This window comes from Tauraco erythrolophus, chromosome 2 (genome assembly GCF_009769465.1).
Source record: "Tauraco erythrolophus isolate bTauEry1 chromosome 2, bTauEry1.pri, whole genome shotgun sequence".
Classification (NCBI taxonomy): Eukaryota; Metazoa; Chordata; class Aves; order Musophagiformes; family Musophagidae; genus Tauraco; species Tauraco erythrolophus.
The window spans coordinates 31,488,663-31,512,302 of NC_141466.1; the positions used below are offsets into that span (position 1 = coordinate 31,488,663).

At 43.5% G+C, this 23,640-nt stretch overlaps 1 protein-coding gene across 8 annotated transcripts in view; it reads left to right on the top strand.

The window, feature by feature from the left end:
* RARS2 (arginyl-tRNA synthetase 2, mitochondrial) overlaps nucleotides 1-23,640 on the top strand; it is a 43,991-nt gene that overhangs the window by 12,420 nt on the left and 7,931 nt on the right. For 7 of the 8 annotated variants that reach the window (XM_086631309.1, XM_086631306.1, XM_086631308.1 and 4 more), the window contains 7 exons: nucleotides 912-988; nucleotides 8,307-8,462; nucleotides 10,353-10,459; nucleotides 11,071-11,166; nucleotides 13,518-13,578; nucleotides 17,705-17,781; nucleotides 19,081-19,205. In XM_086631309.1, the coding sequence (XP_086487435.1) occupies nucleotides 912-988; nucleotides 8,307-8,462; nucleotides 10,353-10,459; nucleotides 11,071-11,166; nucleotides 13,518-13,578; nucleotides 17,705-17,781; nucleotides 19,081-19,205 (699 nt within the window). The remainder of the gene's footprint in view (nucleotides 1-911; nucleotides 989-8,306; nucleotides 8,463-10,352; nucleotides 10,460-11,070; nucleotides 11,167-13,517; nucleotides 13,579-17,704; nucleotides 17,782-19,080; nucleotides 19,206-23,640) is intronic. The other variant, XM_086631311.1, reaches the window with a different exon arrangement.

The window sequence follows — 23,640 nt, forward strand, 5'->3', positions numbered from 1 at the left end:
AGAAACTCCCTTTCAAGAGAATTAGATTAATTTTATTTCCTAAACTATAACTTGTTTTTCTTACCTAAGTCTGCCACGATTTCTGTCGCACTCAGTGTTTCCAAGAGGGAAGTTCTTGAAGTAATGCCATTTGTTTAGTTGCAGAGGGCTTTGCAAAGGGACACCTGCGTACCTATTCCTCAGATGCTGTCTTCACATCAGTCCTGGCCCTTGTCGGCTCAGGGGAATAAGATGGCCTTAAGAGCAGCCTTGGATAATCTAAGAGGCTGCAGGTTAAATATTGCTAGATTGCTGAAGGAGTTAATGGACTCTCTTGATTTAGATAAAAAGATTGGGATTTGGATTTCTTGCCCTTTCAGAGGGCTTTCGGAAAGTGCTGAAGCCAAATTACATATGTGAAAAATGCTGCATGTTCTCAGCATGCAGCAAAAAGTTCCCTTGAAAGTATTGCATGAGTGGTATATGGAATACCCTATTGTGTCCCAGTTTCTATTATCCTTGAAATGATAATAGTCTTAAGGGAGGAAGCAAAACAAGGAGTTCTGAGCATGTTCTGTTGCCTGGCAGTTTCCACTGTGTGTCTTCTCATTTATAGCTGGTTACTGTGTAAAAGATAGTTTTCTCTACAATTCCAGAAACACGAATTCCATTTATGAGGAATTGAAAAATCAATGTAGTATTTTTTACTAGTTTCTAGCTATTACAGTTTTGGTTTTTTTTTTTTCCATTCAGTGGAATAACAGGTTATGTTTTTGATTTGTTTTTGTAGCATGCCTTACATTTTCAAACAATGTAATGGTGCATTTGTTTTATTACATACTGTGTTGAGACTAGACTTGCTTATGAAAATGACTTTACCAAACAATATATGCTGGGCTGTTGTCTAACTCTGTATTTAATTGTTATTCCAGGTTTGTTGGGTGTTGGTTTCCAATGCTTTGGCAACAAAGAAAAGCTAAAATCCAGTCCTTTACAACACCTTTTTGAGGTAAGTTCAGAGAAGACCAACTAGGCACTTCAGAGTATAGTCCATTTAACTTAGCTGCCAATTTTGTACAGAATGATATGTCTGCATGTTGTGGGTTAGGTTGAGCCCCCCCGCACAGCCAGTCACTCCCCCTCCCCCACCCCCAGGAATGAGGGAGAGAATTAAAGAAGAAACGGGAAACCCGTGGGTTGAGATAAGAACAATTTAATACAGATGATTTAATATACAGTGTAGATGCTCACCACCCCCTCGTATGCGAAGCCTGTCTCGTCCCAAAGCTGCAATCCTGGACAAACACGAGGCCCCGAAATAGAGAGGGGCAGAGAGAGAGAGAGAGTACTCCGAGAGTGGGAGTACTGGGAGAGAGAGAAAAAAGAAAGAAAAACAATAGAGCAAAAGCGCAGCAAGTGCAAAAGAGCAAAAGCAGCGAAAGAGCCAAAGCGCAAAAGCCCTTCTGTCCGGCTGCCCCTCACCTTTATACTGGGCATGACGCTGCATGATATGGAATACTAATTGGCCAGTTTGGCCCTCAATCTTAAGTTCGACCACAAATCACAAGGGGAATCGTGTCCCCCTTGTCCCAACTATGCTCCCCCCTTATCCCGCCGTGCTTCTGCACTCCGGCACACTGAAAAGTCCTTGGAGTTTCACGTCCGACCACAAACATCAACTTGCTATCAGCATTCTTCTCAGAGCGAGCCTCTGAGTAAAACCAAAACACGGAGCCTCTTGTCTTACCACCCAAGCTGTGGAAAGAACTAGCAGGGACTGTAAGGATGAACCACCGCCCACTGTACTTGAAGAGCAGGTTCGGGAACATCTGAGGAACTTGAAGGTGCACAAGTCCATGGGACCTGATGAGATCCATCCGCGGGTCCTGAAGGAACTGGCGGATGAAGTTGCCAAGCCACTGGCCATTGTATTTGAGAAGTCGTGGCGGTCTGGCGAGGTCCCCGATGACTGGAAGAGAGGGAACATAACCCCCATTTTTAAAAAGGGGAACAAGGAGGACCCGGGCAACTACAGGCCGGTCAGCCTCACCTCTGTGCCTGGCAAGGTCATGGAGCAGATTCTCCTGGGAACCATGCTAAGGCACATGGAGAGCAAGGAGGTGGTGGGTGACAGCCAACATGGCTTCACCAAAGGCAGATCGTGCCTGACCAACTTGGTGGCCTTTTATGATGGGGTGACAACATCGGTGGACAAGGGTCGACCAACGGATGTCATCTACCTGGACTTGTGCAAAGCTTTTGACACTGTCCCGCACGACATTCTTCTCTCTAAACTAGAGAGGCATGGGTTTGATGGATGGACCACTCGGTGGATAAGGAATTGGCTCAATGGCCGTACTCAGAGAGTAGTGGTCAACGGCTCGATGTCCATGTGGAGACCGGTCACGAGTGGCATCCCTCAGGGGTCCGTGTTGGGCCCGGCCCTCTTCAACATCTTTGTCGGTGACGTGGACAGTGGCATGGAGTGCACCCTCAGCAAGTTCGCCGATGACACCAAGCTGTGTGGTGCCGTCGACACGCTGGAAGGGAGGGATGCCATCCAGAGGGACCTCGACAGGCTGGAGAGGTGGGCCCGTACCAACCTCATGAAGTTTAACCAGGCCAAGTGCAAGGTCCTACATCTGGGTCATGGCAATCCCAGGCACAATTACAGACTGGGTGGAGAATGGATCATGAGCAGCCCTGAGGAGAAGGACTTGGGAGTACTGGTGGACGAGAAGCTCAATATGAACCGGCAATGTGCTCTTGTGGCCCAGAAGGCCAACCGCGTCCTGGGCTGCATCAAGAGGAGCGTGGCCAGCAGGTCGAGGGAGGTGATTCTCCCCCTCTACTCTGCCCTCGTGAGACCTCACCTGGAGTATTGCGTCCAGTTCTGGAGTCCCCAACATAAGAAGGACATGGACCAGTTGGAGAGGGTCCAGAGGAGGGCCACGAAGATGATAAGAGGGCTGGAGCACCTTTCCTATGAGGACAGGCTGAAAGAGTTGGGGCTGTTCAGCCTGGGGAAGAGGAGGCTCCGGGGTGACCTTATAGCGGTCTTCCAGTACCTCAAGGGGGCCTACAAGAAAGATGGGGAGAGGCTGTTCAGGAGGGCCTGTTGTGATAGGACAAGGGGTAATGGTTTTAAAATAGAGGGAGGTAGATTCAGATTGGATATTAGGAAAAAATTTTTTACCATGAGAGTTGTAGAACACTGGAACAGGTTGCCCAGAGAGGTGGTGGATGCTCCATCCCTGGAGACGTTCAAGGCCCGGTTGGATGAGGCCCTGAGCAACCTGATCTAGTTGGAGATATCCCTGTTCCTTGCAGGGGGGTTGGACTAGATGACCTTTGAAGGTCCCTTCCAGCCCTAACGATTCTATGATTCTATGATTCTATGATTCTAGCTGCTAAAAAGAAGAGCTAACCTGGTCCCAGCTAAAACCAGGACACTGCAGGGTCATGATGAGACTCAAGTTGGATTTAAACGACCTTACTTGAACGACCAGTGCTAGCGTGGGCCAGTGCAGTAGAGGCAGTTTTCACTCAGCCATGGCAACAGAGGCAGGTTTCGTTAGGCTGAAAAATACTCCCCATAAGGGAGTGAATCCTATGGATACTTAGGTTGCATTGATTGCTGCTACCACCACAGGCAGCTTGACCGGTATCAGGTTATCTTAACTGGGCATAGGTGACCACTGGGCTCACTGTGCTCACTGCAGTGGAAATGGAGTCTCACATCTGATGCTGTAGTATGTTGGTTACCAAAGCTGCGAAAAGAAGTGGCATGTATGGTATAAAAATCCTCTTGTTGCTAGTGGGTTTAGAATAATATTTAATTTCTGTTGCTCAATACACGATTCCCTGTGATTGGGGGGAAAAGGATCTTTAAAGCGTTTTGTATCTAATATGGAGCCTTAGCGTATATGGGTGAGGAGGAGTGACCGCCACTTTCCAGAATACTGTTCTGGCTCTGCAGAATGCTCTTCTTTCTTCCATGAGCGTGAAAGAGCCAGGAGCATTAGAAAGTGCAGTTTCTGCTGACAGACATTCAGGAAATGTCTTTCAGCAATAGGGAAGGCTGTTTCATTGCAGGAGATTGCCCTCTCAGTTACCCACCATGCCCACCAGCATGGTGCAAGAGCCATTGATTGAATTTCTGTGTGCCAGGGAAAAACTGGCTCAGTGGACTCTCCAGGTTAGCCATAAAGATTGAGGTAGTTTAACAAGCCTTATTTTTCCAGGACTAATATGGTTTTGGTTGTTGGTTTGCTCCATTCAAATATGCCTAATACCATCTGAGTTAGTATTTATTTCTTCCCTTTTACCACTCTCTCTGTCACTTCTTTTTTCATACAGTGCAATGAGCAAAAAAGGTTTGTGTCAATCTTTTGGTACTTGTGAGTGATCTTTGGTTGACAACTGTGCCGGGTGTAACATGTATGCAATACGTGAGAGAACGTGACATGTACTTGCCCGGCCAAATGCAATAACCGTGAGGACAGGTGGACAAAATTTTCTGAGTGGCTAATGTTCAAGCCCTCATCCTTTAAAAGAAGGATCTCCCGTGTTAATGGGGCTTTGTCAGGGCTCTCGTGTAGCACTGTCGAGCATTCTCTTATTACAAAGCTGAGCTGTGCTTCACCCTCTGAGCTGGAACTATTGCTAATGCTGGTGTTCAGACTATGTCACAGGATAACTGTTTTGCATAAATCTGTTTACTGGCTGTGATAGTTTGATGTGTGGGGGGGTGTTCTGGTGGCAGGGGAGGGGATTTGCTCCCTGTGCCACCAGATCTGAGTCCCATCCCCCCCCGGGGGAGGTTGAGCCAAGGCGGCGCCTCTGCGAATTGCCCTATTTAAGTTGGGACAAAGGGGCGGGAAAGGGCTTTTTGCTCAGGAGCGAGGAGAGAGCAGGAGGGCGCTGCCCTCGCTCCCGGCTCCCGGCCGAGCGGCCGCTCGGGCCCGGGCCGGCGCCATGTGCTCAAGATGGCGCCGGGGGAGCCGCATGGGGGACTCGGTAAGCGCCCCGCTCCCGGGGTGCCCGCCGGGCCGAGCTCCCCCAGAGAGGATTAATATCTAAGAGAAGACAACCACAACGACCGGGTCAGCAAAGATGGAGCAGGAGGAGGTGTACTGGAGCTGAGGCTTCCCTTGCAAATCGGTGTGAGATGGCAGGCGGCCCCCCTGCAGCCAGGGTGTACTCGGCGGAGCAGCGACCCACTCGTGGCCTGTGGAGAAACCCACGTCGGGAAGGAGATGCCTGAGCCCAGGAGAGGTCGTGGAGCAGGGGATGCGCGACCAGGTACTGTTGATAATGGGGCATGGAATGCACGACGAGGTCGTGGAGGCATCTGGAGACCGTGGGACGACCCACGCCGACGCGAGTGGCAGCAGCTCCCTAAGAGGCCGAGACTGGTAAAGCCCGAACTGGTGCGATCCATGGGGAGGATTGCAATCCTGCGGGCAGGACTTACTTTGGAAAAGTTTGGGGACTTTTTCTTTGTGAGTAGGGGATCCACCGAAGCAAGGGAAAAATGGTGTAAAGACTCCTCCACCTTTAAGAAAGGAGCGGCAGTGAACAACATGGATGAACTGACCTATACTCCCCCATTCCCTGTCTCCCTGCGCCGCTGGGGGGAAGACAGAGCCAGGAACGAAAGGAAAATAGGGGGTGGGGAGGTGTTGTTTTAAGATCGGGCCTTGTTTTCTCTTTTCTCCTCTCAAGTAACCGGTTTCGTTCCCTTGTCTCCTGTTAAGTAACTGTTAATAAATTGTTTTGTTTTATTAAGAAAGCCTGAGTCATGTTTTGCCCGAGACCATGTTTGGTGGGTGCTCCCTTTCGGTTCTTGTCTCGACCCTCAGTCCAAAAACCACGACAATTTTGGCGCCCAACGTGGAGCTGAGGAATTCGAGATAGGAATAGTGATTGGGAGAGGTAACGGGCAAAACATGGACTCCAGAGTGGTGAAAACAGAGGGACCTTGGGAAACTTTGATTGTTGTGTTTGGTGAAGGGACTAGGGGTGGATTGTTTGTGAAATGTGTGTTCTTGTTCAATGTTTTAAGTGAAGTTGTGCCTAAATAGGGAATTCGCAGAGGCGAGGGGTGGAATGTGATAGTTTGATGTGTGGGGGGTGTTCTGGTGGCAGGGGAGGGGATTTGCTCCCTGTGCCACCAGATCTGAGTCCCATCCCCCCCCGGGGGAGGTTGAGCCAAGGCGGCGCCTCTGCGAATTGCCCTATTTAAGTTGGGACAAAGGGGCGGGAAAGGGCTTTTTGCTCAGGAGCGAGGAGAGAGCAGGAGGGCGCTGCCCTCGCTCCCGGCTCCCGGCCGAGCGGCCGCTCGGGCCCGGGCCGGCGCCATGTGCTCAAGATGGCGCCGGGGGAGCCGCATGGGGGACTCGGTAAGCGCCCCGCTCCCGGGGTGCCCGCCGGGCCGAGCTCCCCCAGAGAGGATTAATATCTAAGAGAAGACAACCACAACGACCGGGTCAGCAAAGATGGAGCAGGAGGAGGTGTACTGGAGCTGAGGCTTCCCTTGCAAATCGGTGTGAGATGGCAGGCGGCCCCCCTGCAGCCAGGGTGTACTCGGCGGAGCAGCGACCCACTCGTGGCCTGTGGAGAAACCCACGTCGGGAAGGAGATGCCTGAGCCCAGGAGAGGTCGTGGAGCAGGGGATGCGCGACCAGGTACTGTTGATAATGGGGCATGGAATGCACGACGAGGTCGTGGAGGCATCTGGAGACCGTGGGACGACCCACGCCGACGCGAGTGGCAGCAGCTCCCTAAGAGGCCGAGACTGGTAAAGCCCGAACTGGTGCGATCCATGGGGAGGATTGCAATCCTGCGGGCAGGACTTACTTTGGAAAAGTTTGGGGACTTTTTCTTTGTGAGTAGGGGATCCACCGAAGCAAGGGAAAAATGGTGTAAAGACTCCTCCACCTTTAAGAAAGGAGCGGCAGTGAACAACATGGATGAACTGACCTATACTCCCCCATTCCCTGTCTCCCTGCGCCGCTGGGGGGAAGACAGAGCCAGGAACGAAAGGAAAATAGGGGGTGGGGAGGTGTTGTTTTAAGATCGGGCCTTGTTTTCTCTTTTCTCCTCTCAAGTAACCGGTTTCGTTCCCTTGTCTCCTGTTAAGTAACTGTTAATAAATTGTTTTGTTTTATTAAGAAAGCCTGAGTCATGTTTTGCCCGAGACCATGTTTGGTGGGTGCTCCCTTTCGGTTCTTGTCTCGACCCTCAGTCCAAAAACCACGACACTGGCAAAGGAGCAAACCGTGTCTGGATACTTGGATACTCTACAGCTGAATACATATTAGGCAGATTGTTTATGTGGCAGAGTAGCTTCTTCTGAGTTTGCCAGCTTCTTTGACATAGATAAATTTTCTTCACTTGTTCCCTCATCCCTGAGGCCTGCTCAATAAAATTGATAAATTCTCAACATGGAGGCATTTTAGAGCTGTAGGACTGATTTGAAGAGGCAACAAGAAGTAGTCATATTCTTGTGCATTGCTGCATATTATTTAATTTTTGGTTATAATTTCAATCCATTCTTAGAATTTAAATTTTGAATATTTGAATTTGCACTAAAGCTTTAAAATACCATCTATTGCAGTAGTATGTAGGCTTTATGACCTTAAGGAAACTATCTTAAAGTGTAGAGAAGTGTATTCAGTCAAGCTGTAAAAGGTTCTAAACCAGTATTTGTTTCAGACCAAATTAGTTTCTCAAACATTCCCAATTTTTAACCGTTTGTTCAGCTGTATTCCTATTTTATATTGAAACTGAGACATATTTCAGTGATGTGTGAAACTAGTCTTTCCTATCGTTCATTTAAAAAGAAAATTTCCATAGTGCAGTTTCTATACAAATAAATGTATAGACAAATGTACCTTTCCAAGCATCTTTGCACCTTCCATTTTGGTCAAAAGTCAGATGCAAATATGCCTTTTGCATTTTTTTTGCTTTGTAGCATTGAAGATTGGCAGGGCAGAGGGGTGTTAGAATGTCTGAAGCTACTGATCGGGGAGGGGGCGCGTTGTTCTTGTAAAGAGTTGAATTTTCCTTCTACTTTTGAAGAGGAAGGCAGCAAGGAATTATGGCATTAGTCTTGTTTCAAGATAAGCTGTGTCTTTTCCCATTGGAGTTTCGACTACTCATTCATCCTTTAAATGGGAAATGTGTTCCTTTTACACATCTTTAAAGTTTTGATGTCACAAATGTAATCTTTAAATGTATATGTATTGTTCTTGTAGAACTTCGCTTATTTTTATTGGATGGGAGGATTATACTACTTCAACATTTTCAGTGTCATATTTTAGGTGTATGTGCAGATTAACAAAGCAGCAGAAGATGAAAACATGAAAAAGATGGCTAAGGATTTCTTTAGAAAACTGGAGGAATGTGATGAGCAGACATTGTCACTTTGGAAACAATTTAGAGACTTCAGTATTGAGGAATACATCCGAATTTATAAGGTACAGATCATCCACTGCGGCTTCTGTGTTGTTGGTAAAAGGATCTCTCTTTATCTATTGCTCCATCAGTCTAACTGACAGTGCACAGCACCTTTTCATCCACGGGACTGCCAAGCAGTGAACTGACTTAGGAACAGAGGTTGCTGTAATGTTGTCAATTCATTGCCTATCCAGTAAACTTTACAGTGTTGTCAGGAAGATGTTTCTGAGTATGCCAGATTCTGTTTGGAAAAAGCACAGCTGATTTAACATCCCAGCAGATTGTCACTTTAGTTGCTGACACCTAGATATGTTTTGTTTGATAGAGTCCATGTAATTGGCCCTGAGACTGATTCTCCCTTCTCAGAAGCCCTGAGGCTAGGAGTACGGTGCTAAGCAACAAAGCAAGTCCTTGTTAGATAAATACTGTTCAGTTTTGCTTTGTCTTTGAAGTCAGCAACAACCTGCCAAATTTGACAGTCTCCATGTAATTATTAGGAGATAACTCTGTTTTCACATTTCTGATCCAATGTTAATGCAGAGCTGTGTGTGTTGTATATTAAATCAAGTGTAAGAAGTTATCGCAGCAGGAGTTTGCCTTAGTAATCCGTGCATGAGTTATGAGCAAGTTGAGCTGAGCTAATATACAGCCATCTGTTGCATACTGTAATCTCAATAATGGTGCTGGTGTGCACTCTTTCCTGGGAGGTGTTTGTGCCACTGGCTGCAAAACGAGTCGTATGAATTTGGGAAACAGGAGTGAGATACACCTTCTGTCACAGATTCCAGTCTCTTGGTATTAATACTGTGTCATCTTACTCAGGAACCAACTAACTCCATCGGAAAATCAGCTACTGGTTTTCTTTCCCACATTCTTGCTATGAAATTCTGGAATGAGTGCTCCGTTTTGATCGGCTTAGACACTTTTTTCTAACTTGCAGCTTGAAAGAATTTGTGACTCGTTTTATGCCACTTCCTTCTTCTAGTATTTTTACTTAAATATACACTTTTCCATCTCCTTCCTCTTTGTGTATTTGTAGAAATTGGTCATGTCTTCTTTCATCCTTGATGACAAATTTAAAAGAGAAGTGGTCTGCCACTTTCTCAATAATCTGGATAACCTGGCTGTGCTTTAATTTCTTCCCTGAAGCATATCACTGGATTCATGCCAAGCACTCTAAGTTAAGATCTCCTAAGTGAGACGCAGCCTTGATAATTGTAGTGGAAAGCTGACCTGTTAGGGTAAGTGGGTATTGGGCTGTGAATGCAGCTGCATCATGATGGTCACTCGTCATTGATCACACGATGACTGGTGCAGCTAGATCTTTCTCTCCCAATTCCATTCAAACTAATAAGTATGGAGCTGATGGACTGACAGCTTTGTTGCCCTCAGTTAAAAACGTTGTCTTTTGTACTATTACATTTCACCCAGTTTTGACAGTTAAGGTCATCACATCTCTCTTAGATGTACCCTCAGCCTTCCTAGTAATGGTGATTTCTGTATGCTCAGCAATATTTGTGAGCAGCTCCTGCTTTTTTAAATTTCTTTTAGCATCCTTTTAGAATAGGGTTTATTTCATGTCCAAGTAACTTCTCTGCAGTCCACTGGTTTCACCTCCAGCACAGCAAGTTAGACACCTACCTCAGAATTTTTGTTCTAATTGCTCTGTGCAGTTTGCATTTAATTTCTCATGAACATTATATCGAACACTGTTAACTTAAGCAGGTTAATTCTAATGCAGAAATTGATTAAATCAAAATCCAAACATCCTTTCCTTTTAACACTGAAGTGATATTTCCTGAAATAAAATTAATCTTTGCACTTTCTGACCTATGACACAGACCTATCATCCAACTTAATTTTAAGAAATGATTAGCTTCCTTGTTAACAACATTACCCTTCTCTTTCAGCGTCTAGGAGTGCACTTTGATGAATATTCTGGAGAATCATTTTACCGAGAGAAATCCCAGGAAGTTCTAAAGATGTTGGAGGATAAAGGACTCCTTCAGAAAACAGTGTATGAACTCATTATTCCATCTATTGGTGTAGTTTACTTAACATCTCAGTTGCAATTCCAATGTGATGTGATCAGTGAGGTTTGTAGATCATCTAAAGGGAAGAGTTTTCTTTAGATGGTTTTGATAGCTGTTCACAAACAGGATTCGTGCAGTCACAGCTAAAAATTAATTTTGCCTTTTCTGTGGCTAGCACAGAAGCCTGGCCGTGACAAATTAGGTGCAATGACAGTGTTTAACTCCTAACGGCCCTTTAGGCTCTCAGTTAGTTTGGTAGCTGGATGTGCCATTTATTGAGCAGAGTTAAGTGAGATCCTTGCCTTGATAAAGGAGCTTCCTGCCTGAACTGGGACAGAAGCTGGAGTCATGGAATGCACCAGAATGTGGGCAGGCAGCTCCCTGGCATCAGCAGTGGTGACAACAAACTTACAGGAACAGTCTTCAAAAAGACTTAAAGCAGACAGTCGTTCAGAGAAAAGAATGAGATTGCCTAGAGTGAGGGGAGTTTTATGGCAAGAGGCCTTTGTTTTGGTTCAGACCTCTATCGTACTTTAACTTATCTGTATATTGGACCTGACTTGCAGTTAATTCAGTGTTTTCCCTCAACTTATAGAAAAGGAACAGGAATTGTGGATCTTTCGGAAAAGAAAGACCTCTCATCGTTTTCCACTGTCATGCGTAGTGATGGGACATCTCTTTATATAACAAGGCAAGTAAGCCCATCTGTGTTGATTGCCATTTATTTTGCCAGTAAACGTCTGTACATGAGTACATTTGTCACTGATAGTACAGAGTTTGAACTTTTTTGTTTCTGGGATACAACACCTTTGCTAACGAGTAATCATAATTGTAGCTAGCAGTGCAACTATGATGGGATGAAAACAGCTGAGGAAAAACCGCTGCTTTTAAATACTTTTCCTCCCCTTAAACAGTCTGTTAGTAAATCTTCTCTTTCCATAAATCAAAATACTTTCTCCAACTACTGACTTTGAAACAAAGCTTAGATCTCTTCATCTAATAAACACTAATAAACACACAAATAATGAAGGTTTTACAAAGACCTTTGCTTAAAATGTTTATTGACAGTGTGATGCATTTAAAAAAAGGCTTGGTCAGCCATGTCTTCATTGACTCAGTGGACCACCAGCACTCTACCATCAATTTTATTACTGTTTTCTTGCCTTCTCATCGGTGTCCTAAAATTCCTCTTGGGTATCTTAATATGGAAGCCTTAAGGGTTTATTTGTGCCAGTAATGTAAATAAATCAGATGGCTAGCCCTCAGGGTAAACTGTATCCAGCTTTTCAAGATAAGGATATGAGAGAGATGCTGCAGTTGATCCTGCACGTCAGGGAGCTGCTGAATCCTGTAGCCACATAGAGGCAAGGCTGCCACAGCTCCATGCCCGCAGGTCCAACCAGTAGTAAGGCTGAGCACTTGTTCCCAGTAGGCACGCAAACACACACACACACACGTATATACGCACAGTCAACGAAACAGGGCAGCACAGACAAACCCACTCAGCCAGCACGAATGTCCTCATTCTGTTCCCCTCTGGCTGATTAGGGTGAAGATCTATTAGTGTGAAGAAATATACATGTATGTGTGTATGTATATATGCACACATGTATGTGTGTGTTACATATTATCTACGTAAGTAATATATATATGTATTGTATGTGCAGAGTAAGTATACACAATGCATATCCTTTCCATTAGCTGAGCTTCAGTGCTCAGTCTGCCCATTAGCTGGCCCCTGGATCCCCAGATCCCCCCACTTGCTGGCACCTGGGCACATGAGCCCCCAAGGCCCATAGCCTCACTCCGGTGGCTAGCACAGACACAGTGGAACTAAGCTTAGACGTGTGGCCCATCCAGCAGCTGGCCCTGGATCCTCACTCTCCCCTGTTGCCTCCTCCATAGAGACACACATGTTCACAGGCAGGTCTCTCAGTCAACCCCCAGGCCCCTTGGTCTCTCTGGCAGTTGGCCTGGACCCCCTGATGCCAACAGTACAGAGTCTGGGTGCCTCATCTTTGAAAGCACACGTTTACCTGGCTCCCAGGGCACTTCACCTACTTTCTGACTAGTTCAGCTTGATATTTGGTGTCAATCACATGTGGATGCATGTGCCCACACTCCAGTTGTTGGCAGCAGAGACACCTTGGCCCCTGTGATCCATGGTCAGACTCCAGTTACTGTCACTTAATTTCACTTACCTCCAGTCCCTTCAGTTGCTGGCACCACAGATGCATGGCCTTTGTGAGCTGTAGTCCCCAACTCTAGTTACTGATACTTAGAACTCCAAACACACGTGCACCTGGAAGAGAGACCCCCTCACCCAGGAAAAGATTGAAATGAGGTTTAATGAGAAGACAGTACAAACTGTGCCGATCAGGTGCAGATCACAACTGGACAAACATACTAGCCAGCAATAGGTTTACAAGCCACCTGTCCCTTTTATCATCTTCTCTTGCTCTTTTCACATCTTTGATTCCTCCCCTAAGCCTCCCATAATAAGTCTTGTGCAATTGCAAAATGCTTTTCCCTTGCATCCTGTGTCCCATGTCCCATAGACAGTAACCTCCCCTGGTCTGGAGGGCTGCTCCTGGTGACCCCTGCAGTGGCTTTCAGACTGGGATGTGGGGAAGGCTCTCCTGTGACAGCCTTGGGAGAGGCTCAAGCAAGTTGTTTCTCTACTTTGTGTGTGCGAAGATGAGCTTTTTGTCATATAACCTGCCTGAGCACTGGGTTAGTCCAGGAGAGGATTGTTTCTCTCGAGTCCCAGTTGATTGATTGTCTCAGTAGGCAGAGATAGACCAGACTTACTCTGCGCATAAGAACTGTTTCCTTAGTAATTTTTATAGCTAGTGATTTAAAAAAAATATTTAAAACACCACACGAACAAAGTGTACATGTCCTTTTTTTTGTATAAGGCATGCGTGGATCCCTCTAATCGGGCAGTTCTGTCCCCTCCATAAGAACAGATGTTTTCCTAAGAGGCAAATAATGAGATATGTTTGAGTGAAAGTCCAAATAGTTTCTCGTCATCTCTTTCAGAGATCTTGCTGCTGCTATAGACCGAATGAATAAGCACAGCTGTGATACGATGATTTACGTGGTAAGTAATTCTAGATCCACTGAACACTTTTGAGCCTGACTCTCCTCAGTAATCCAGGAGACCTCTTGCTCGCAATATGGCTTTGGCGTGTGGTATTTTGGGCAGTGAAATAGATGTCCTTACTGTCCAGAGCTGTGCCTCAGTGTGGCAGTGTTTCTTGGTTCTGTTTCTGTTCATGACCCACAAAATGGTTGAAAAATCAGCTCTGGAGTTACTCTCTGTTATAAAAATTCATTGCAATTCCTTTTAGAGGAACTTTTACTCAATCGACATTTTCTATATAACTGTTACAACTAATGTTTAAACAAGTCAGAAAAAGCTGTTAGTTTTATAAAGGGTTGTAAAATGTTAATTTAGAAATTAATGATCTAAAATGAATCTAAGTCTACTCTAAAGTCCTGATATCTTATCTGAAATGTAAATTTTTCTGGCTTTGAACAGTGCCTCAGTTTCATTATACAGAAATTGCACAAAATACTGAGTAATCAATCTGGATGAAGCAGTTGTATTCAGGGAATCTTTTTATATTTCTTGGTTTGATTATTTTGCTTTTTAGCAATTTTAACAATTAACAGTATCAGTAATGAATAGCAGGATTATCTCCTCAATTGTGTGAAACTCTTTTGCTCTAGTATTACCGAGGACATGTCACATGATGCTTTTAAATCTTTTTCATAGATAGAAAAAAAAATCATGTTGAAAAACATGTTCTTTTATGTGAAGTCAATTAATAACATGGAAAATATCTTCATGTTGTTTGTGATGTGTAGTTTAAAGTGTGACTTTTAAAAAGTCACATTCCTCCTTTTATTTTCAGTCTTGAGGAAGTTTCCAGTAGCTTGCCATTCCCATGTGTGGTCATGGAACAGGGATTTTTTTGGTTATCCTTTTTTTAGGAAGATTGATTTTTTTTTTTTTTTTTTTTTTTTTTTTTTTTTTTTTGAGCTTGATTTTCTTGGGAGTTTTTTTGCCTCTACTGACTGGAACATAGTAGGTTCACTGACATCGAAGAGCAGGGTGGCTGTGAAAGTGCAGTGCACTAGGAGTTAAGGAAGTTTCCTGTCTGGTTCACATGGGTAGGTAATTATTTGCATTGGTTATACCGTGAGGTTGTAGGGACCAAGGGAGAAGGAAAAACTAGAAAGAAAGAAAATAGTTGGGTGGGTATTTGCACAAATTAGGATATGGGCTGAATATTAAGTTCATGGAGCGAGCAAGTGTGGAAGCAGTGGTCTTGAATTGACTGGCTGCTCATAGCTGAACTCCAGTAACCGTTTACTTCCTTGCCTGGGCCTCTTTGATCTACTCCGGGTCCAAACAGCAGTGCAGCAAGACTGGACTGTGATGCAATCAGTGTGTCCGTTACAATCAATGTCTCCTTCAAGTTGGAAATGACAAATTAGCCTGTCTAGTCCTATTCTCTCAACCTTGCTAAGGTTGCATTGTTTCTGAATGACATGGTTAGTATTTTTATCGCCTCTGACTTTCTGAGGGCTGAGAAAGTAGGTCATAAAATGAGAAGGTGATAACATAAGCTGTTAGGAGAGTTTTTTGGGACAGACTGCCTGATGAGGGAACTGCCAGCCTTGCTGAGCTTTGCTGCTGCTTTGTGGCAGCACTCTGTAGTGGGGTAGGGCTTTACTCAGTTTTACCAGAGGCAGGAGGACTTGCTGGGTTTAAGTGAGAACACCGATTATTTTAGTCTTTAATTATTAAATATAAATGTATTTCAGAATCCTGATCTTGTTATAAGAAAATTATTTGGGTGGTCTTGAGTCTTATTTCATAAGATCATCTATTTTTATCAGATCAACCTGTTTAGAAGAATATTAAATGGGTTTATTAGTTGTAATGCTGTAAATCAATGCATTCACTAATTTATATTTTAAAAAATCCTGCTTATTTCATAAAAATGCAGTCATATGAGCAAAATATTCAAAGCATTTTAAAACATGTGACGTATTATTAAAGAGATACTAAGATTCTGTTGAATGTCACACTCAAAACAGGAGACAAAAACGCTTTGATATATGAAGATTTAAATATAATCCACACTGTCAGACTGCAAACTTCTCCCTTAAAGCTAACCACTTAGACTACGTTTGGACATGTATAATTTTGAGACCTGTAAGGAAAAAATTGCCATTCTTTTTAATATAAATGTTCTTTTTGAGCATTTGTGTTATTTTTGCCGTGCTATGAAGCTATGGGAAAAAAAAGTAGTTTTATGAAATGGTAGTGTCTCCGCATTCATCTTTTTTAACCTACTTACAGATCCGTGTTTTGAGTGTTACTTTTAGGCAGAAATGAAGTTGTGTGGTACTCCTAGTATTTATTTCTGTCCTTCTTAACAAACTTGGTTTTCATGCAATTTTAATTATGTGGGTTGTTCAAGCATTATAAACACTCATTGTTATGCTTCTTGCAGTATCACACAGCATCTCAAAAACACTGAAGTTGATGCTTAGTTTTCAGGTGGCCAACTGAAACCCGAAATTCAGTTTGTAATGCTTGATAGATATTCTTATCTTGGCCTCTCTTTTCATGTTCTTATTTCTGTGGGAGTTTAAAGGTTTATAAAAAACTCCTATTAAGTAATTATTATATTATTTTCTGTTAATGATTTTAAATATTCTTCCGTATGCTATTTCTGCATACATTGGTCAAGACAAGTAATTACAAACATAAGTTGGCTTTTTAGTTTTAGCTGAAAATTCTTCTCGGTGAAGTGAACGGTCATGAAGAAGCAATTAAGTTCAGAAGGATTGGAGTCTATTGTCAGTCAGTATTGTCATGATTTGTCACAAAATCTACTCACAAAAGACTACAGTCCTTCGAAGAGGCTTTTAAATGCTGTGATGTGATCCAGGTGATAAGAGACATGCTGTTGTGCACACAAAACAAAACCAGTTTCTGTCATGGAGTGTATAACCTCTTGTAAAACAGGAGAATACAGAAATTCAGACCGAGAGAGAAGCAGAGGAAACAGCGAGGCAGCATTGGGCAGGACAGCGAGCTGGCCTCAATCTAAACTTTGTGAAGTTTGTTGTGACATCTTTTAGTGAAAGAGATGTGGCTTTGTTACAGGTAGAGAGAGCTTCTCTCACGTGTAAGGTGCATGGAAAAGAGCTTGGAAGGCCTTGTTTGAAATGCAGATCACCACTGTCCGTTTATCAGCTTTGCCTGTGAATGGGCACAGAGAGAGATGATGCATCTGAGGGGAGCATGTTAAGAGGATCTGTAAAAGTGGAGGCAGGTGCTCGAGGCTTGATTGAGAAAAAACACAGATAAGCGTTTCATTCACTGCTCACTCCCTGGCTTGGAACACCAAACAAATAAGGAAATAGTGGTTATTTAGTTATATAAAAGTGTTATAAAAGTAGGTTAAAAGTGTTTCTTTTAAGTAGGGATAAAGGAGTCTTTGAATGATGTAGTCAAAGCAACTAGGTAGGAAAGTGAACTTCATAGCAACAGCTGTAGCTAGAAACACATACAAAGATCATTGTTAGACACAAACTGCCATCAGAAACTGCTTTAAGTCATAGGAGAATGTAATTGGGAGTGGAAGAGAGCACGAGATGCATCGTTAATATGAAAATGTGATCATTTATATATTTTTTTTTTTACTTCCACGCCCAACTTATGGTGTAAAACTCCCCAAATCACATTGGAGACAGTAGAAACTAGTGGGTTCTGGAGACAGACAGCTTAAAGAGGTGTTCTGTTTCTAAGCCAAAGGAACCTTAGAGTTTGGTGATGTAAAACATGGGAATATAAGAAGAGCAGAAAGGTTCTAAAGTGAAAATGGACGCATTTTGCTGATGGGCAGCTCAAAGATTATGTGAAACTAAAGAACAAAGTTTTCATTTCTATATGACTTTGCCTTCATGACTTAGGAATAATCATTTTTGAAAAGGTAGATTACTTTTTCTAACAAGATGCAAAATCCCATTGCTATAGATTCCAGCCGTTACATTTTTCAAGTCTTGCCTGTCTTCATAGGTCTTAATTCTGCTCACACTGACTTACTGGCACAGTTATCTGTGGTGTTGTGTGTTTGTCTGTTAAAAGCTAATCCTTATCTAACTTGGAGCGTTTTCTGATATGCACCAATTTTATTCCTTAGACAGGTAAAAGTCAAAGTAGTCACTTTCAACATTTGTTCCAAATACTGAAGCTCATGGGTTATGACTGGGTGGAGAGGTATGTATTTATGAATCTTAATTATTTATATATTGGGGTTTTTTTTAAGAATGGGTAATATATACATTGGAATTTCAGTGAGTGCTCTTTTGAAGAGATTTCATGATTGTGTCCACCTACCACCATGCTGTAGCACACATCATGTAGGCATTTTGGACGAAGCTAAGCTACAAGATGTGCTGCTGATATGGAAATAGTGAACTCCAGAATTCAAGCAGACATTTGGCCTCTAGGACCCAACTAATGCTAGTCCAATAAAGAGGAATAAATAAGAAAACAAACCCTCAGAATTGTGTGCATGTGGGCCTCAGGTCCTTGACACCAACGTTTTCACTCTTCCTCCGCTCCTGCTGGTCCGCTTTATTTGTGAATGGAGGCATTGCCGTGTGTTCTGGATGTGAACAACAGCCCTGTCTCTCATTTAGCAGATCTTTCATAACTTCTCAATGTGAAAAAGGAAACAGTCTTTCAGAGACATCATGGCATAGCTTCTGGGATATTGTGTGATCACATATGAAACAATTACTTCTTGAAGTACGGTATTTTAGCAGAGATCTGAATCTGAGTTTGAGTCATGCTTCAGACTTGAAATATCTATTGCAGGGAAATGCATCCCTGCTCTTATTCATTGTAATTACCAATCTTGTTAGCAATCTGAGCAAAGGTCAATAATGGATCTGCAGAGTAAATCATATTCTCTCTGACAGACTGCACGTCTTTTATGGTTAAATATAGGATTTTAGCCTTCAGGAGTACTGGTCTGCCTCCTTTCACAGTGCTTAAAGTTGCACTAAAATTACCCCAGGTTATGGATCCAGAATAATGCTTGGGATTATTGTGAGTGGTTTATGTGAATGGTTTATTATTAGCAATGATTAATTACACTTTTAGTTTAATGTGGCCACAATAGAATTACTATGACTCCCTTTCTAAGGTTATTAACAGATCTGTGTTGCCACAGTAATTTGATCTGTCTACATCCTGTGTTCCCTCAATTTATTGCAATTTATTGCATTGAATCCTCTGTGCTAAAGCAGCTAGTAGCAAGAGAGGTTCCCAAGAGCACGCAAATGACCAGGTTATCATAATTCTGATCATAATTTTCCCATTATATAATAAGTATGGAGCTTTGGTTGCTGAAATGAGAGTTACTGATTATATCACCAAGCTTCCCACGTTGGAGCGCTATTTATTCAGCTGTTATTGCTGGTTCCTGGTAAGAATCCAGCTCTGAACAAACACTGCAAACATTTCTCTTGTTTAAAATGTAATTTTAGGTCCTACTGCTCTTCAACACAGGTGCCAGCATGTGTCTTTTGGTCTAGTTCAAGGGATGAAGACTCGGAAAGGAGAAGTTATTTTCCTGGAAGATGTTTTAAATGAAGTTCGCTCAAGGATGTTACAAAACATGGCTTCCACAAAAAGTTAGCTATTTCAGATCTTACGAATTTTTTTCATGTTCTGTGTTGATCAAAAACATGTCATTTTTTTCTGCCTTTCACTTTTCCCTGCATCAGACTAATCGCAGTGAAATGCCTCGATCTGTGCACTTTTTGTATCTCCCATAGTATTAACAATGTTAAAATAATCCTTTGCGATTCTGTGAACATCTCTACATTACAGATTTGCAAATTTTAACATTTAGTGAAATTATTTCATCATGCTTTTGCACTGAGAAGGAAGTACCTGCCTTTGGGGGACAACGGTTGCTTTTTTCTGGAGGAACAAACTAGTCAATAGTGGGGTTAGGTCTGGAGTTCAGGGAACAGTCAGATTTCATCCAAAGGATTTGTAGCTCTGGCAGTTTTCTCTGGCAAGATTGACCGGGAGCTTCTCTGCAACTCCTGCCTTATCATCCTCCCAGCCTCATGACTTATCCCGAAGTCCGCAGGAGGTCACTGCTCTGCAGCAGAATCTGGTGAAACACACGTTTGTCTGGACCTCGGGCTCTAGAGCTGTTTCTGCTTGGCACAGTAAAGATTCAAGCGGTTCCCAGTGAAATGCTGCCCCCTCTTGTGCTTTCTGCAGTTAGGTGCTGAATTGCATCAATGAACTGGTCAGGTGAAGTAGAGTGCATCTTCCTTGCTCTGCCTCTTTAGCTTTTTAAATCCAAATAATTTTGCTTGTAGAGTGGAAAAAGAGAAGAGGGGACAGGCAGAATGATAGAAGGGTGACGCTCAATTCAAACCAGTTTTACTGCAGAGAGGAACCATAGAATCATAGAATTGTTTTGATTGGAAGAGACCCTTAAGATCGTTGAGTCCAACTGTAAACCTAACACTGCCAAGTCCACCACTAAACCATGTCCTTAAGCACTGCATCTACACGTCTTTTAAATACCTCCAGAGATGGTGTCTCAACCACTTCCCTGGGCAGCCTGTTCCAATGCCTGACAACCCTTTCAGTGAAGAAATTTTTCCTAATATCCAATCTAAACCTCCCCTGGCCCAACTTGAGGCCGCTTCCTCTTGTTCTGTCGCTTATTACTTGGGAGAGGAGACCAACACCCACCTTGCTGCAACCTCCTTTCAGGTAGTGTGCAGCGATAAGAACTCCCCTGAGGCTCCTTATAGCCAGGCTAAACAACCCCAGCTCCTTAAGCTGTTCCTCATAAGACTTGTGCTCTAGACCCTTCACCAGCTTGGTAGCCCTTCTTTAGACACACATGGAGCTTAGAGCTTCAGTTTAAATGTTGTTATCATAGCTGAGTACAAAGCAAATTTGTTTTTATGGTGCATTGACTGACACGGCAGAGGTACAGACCCATGTTCCATTGCACAAGCAGTAGGCAGAATAGCAGCTAGAAGAGGTAATGTCTTCAGATGACACTGCAACGTTACCCAGAGCTGATCTGTTAGATCTTAAATCCTACCTATGCTTGTAGACATTTTTCCCCTTATGTTTGAATTACTGCCTTACTTACCCTTTCCTAAATTAGAAATTGTGACTCGCTGACTCATAGCATGTCTTCAGCATTTGAAAAATGTTTGGATACAAAGTGAAAGATACTACAAACTTGTGTGTGGCATCAAAATGCCTCACTGTCATTGAAAAGATTTTGAGAGCTGGGCATTTAACAAACAATGCTAGCTTTAAAAATCATGCCTGTGTGGAGCTGGTTAGTTAAATACCTTTGTATAAATTCTTTCTTTGTTATTAGCTGTACACAGTTCTGCTATTTGAGTTTCCATTATTGGCATCCTTTTTTTTTTTTCCTTTCTCATCTCATCTCAATGAATCCTGCTGTCCACATAAATCCTCTCTATAATTCCCATTTCCTTTGCTGCTTTACTTTCTCTTAGGTAGCTTTGTCTGTGTCTCATCAAGCACCTAAACAAAAGCCTGAATTCTGAGACAGTTGTTCTGTTTTGAAACAAATCTCAGATATGAAATGTAATAACGTAATCTAAACATATCTTGTCTTTGTGAGTGAATGGCCAGTCTGAGACTTCTCAGTGCTATGAACTATCCTCACATTTTTCAAGCTTTGTCCTTTCTGAGTTTTGCAAATAGCACAAGTGTGAGTAGCATGAACTACTAAAAGCTGTCTCAGTTGGCTTTGCTGACCTGGCACAAAGAAATAGCAAAGCAAAAGACAGAAATCTAAGTATACTCAAAGCGTACTGCAAAACTGTTTCACCTTTAGTGATTCCTTAAGAGAACAGCTCGATTCTCCATATTCTGCTGTTAGTGGGAAATCAGCTGGGAGATCAAATTGGAAGCTGAACTCTGCCAATTTAATAGTTTATCTATACCACAATGAAAGAAATGCACTTGGCCCTTGCTAGAGTGGAACAGATTTGCCTCATAAAAGACTATGATAAGAATCCTCCTTCCTCTCCAGTAGAGACAAACAGGAAGAGGAGACCCTGGCACCGCAATCTGAGTTTAAAAATAGAAAGTGTTATGCATGTCAAAAGCATCACTTTTTCACTAGGCAAGGTTGTGGGTCCACACATAGGTAACGGATTTCCCAGATGATCCAGCATCTGAAGTGCTGTTATGTAGGCAAACTTACTGTGCTTCTCAAACTGGGGCACCAGCTTGGCCCTGTGAACTTCACTGTGAGAGAGAGAATGAAACAGGCCCTTTGGTAAATTGCTGTACACAACAGCATGGTGCTAAAGAACATCACCGAGTTCTGAAAAAAATGGAAATAGCTTTGCAGGCATGTCTCTGCAGCTGTTGTGAGGACATTCTGTCTTAGACTCTTCCAGATTAATTGGATTTTGTAATGATAGACTTAAGTCCTTTTGTGATGACTTAAGACTTTTGTAATGACAGAGTTAAATTATTTAGAAAGGCTTTGGAGAGGCTCTTGTCTTGTCTACCCAGGGAGAAGGGAAAATTGTGCCTGACTAAACTAGTGGCCTTGTATGATGGAGTGACTGCATTAGTGGACAAGGGAGTAGATATGGGTGTCTTCTACTTGAACTTCTGTAAGGCCATTGATGTAGTCTTCCACAACATTCTTTAAATTGGAGAGATATGGGTTCGATGGATGGACTGTTAGAAGGATAAGGAATTGGCTGAGTGATTGTGTCCAAAGAGTTATATGAGTTAGTGGCTCAATGTCCAAGTGGAAATCAGTGACGAGTAGTGTCCCTCAGGGTCCATACTGAAGCCAATACTGCCTAATATCTTCATCAATGACATAGAGAGTGGGACTGAGTGCACCCCAGCAAGTCTGCAGATGACACCAAGCTGCGTGGTGCAGTTGATTTTCTTGAGGGAAGGGATTCCATCCGAAGGGATGCTTGAGGAGTGGGCCAGTGTGAACCTCATGAGGTTCAAGAAGGCCAAGTGCAAGGTCCTGCACATGGGTTGGGGCAATCGCCAGTATCAGAACAATCTGGGGGATGAAAGGATTGAGAGCAGCCCGGCCGACAAGAACTTGGGGGTACTGGTGGATGAAAAAGTGGACGTGAGTCGGAAAAGTACGCTTGCAGTCCAGAAAGCCAACCGTATCGTGGCCTGCATCAAAAGAAATGTGGCCAGCAGGTCCAGGGAGGTGATTCTCCCCCTCTACCCCACTCTGGTGAGACCCCACCTGGAGTACTGTATCCAGTTCTGGGACCCCCAGTACGAGAAAGACATGGACCTGTTCGAGTAGGTCTGGAGGAGAGTAACAAAATGGTCAGGGCTGGAACACCTCTCTTATGAAGACAGGCTGAGAGAGTTGAAGTTGTTCAGCCTGGAGAAGAGAAGGCTCCAGGGAGACGTTATTGAAGCCTTTAATTATATAAAGAAAGCTTATAAGAAAGACAAAGACAGACTTTTTTTAGCAGGGCCTGTAGTGACAGGGCAGGGGACAATGGTTTTAAACTGGAAGAGAGTAGGTTTAGTTTGGAAGAAAGAAATTTTGTACAATGAGGGTGGTGAGACTGGAACAGGTTGCCCACAGAAGCTGTGGATGCCCCATCACTGAAAATGTTGAAGGTCAGGTTGGATGAGGCTCTGAGTAACGTGATCTAGTGAAAAGATGTCCCTGCCCATGGCAGGGGGGTTGGACTAGGTGATCCTTAAAGCTCCCTTCCAACCCAAACCATTCTATCATAGAATCATAGAATGGTTAGGGCTGGAAGGGACCTTCAAAGATCATCTAGTCCAACCCCCCTGCAAGGAACAGGGATATCTCCAACTAGATCAGGTTGCTCAGGGCCTTGTCCAGCCTGACCTTGAACGTCTCCAGGGATGGAGCATCCACCACCTCTCTGGGCAACCTGTTCCAGTGTTCTACAACTCTCATGGTAAAAAATTTTTTCCTAATATCCAATCTGAATCTACCTCCCTCTATTTTAAAACCATTACCCCTTGTCCTATCACAACAGGCCCTCCTGAACAGCCTCTCCCCATCTT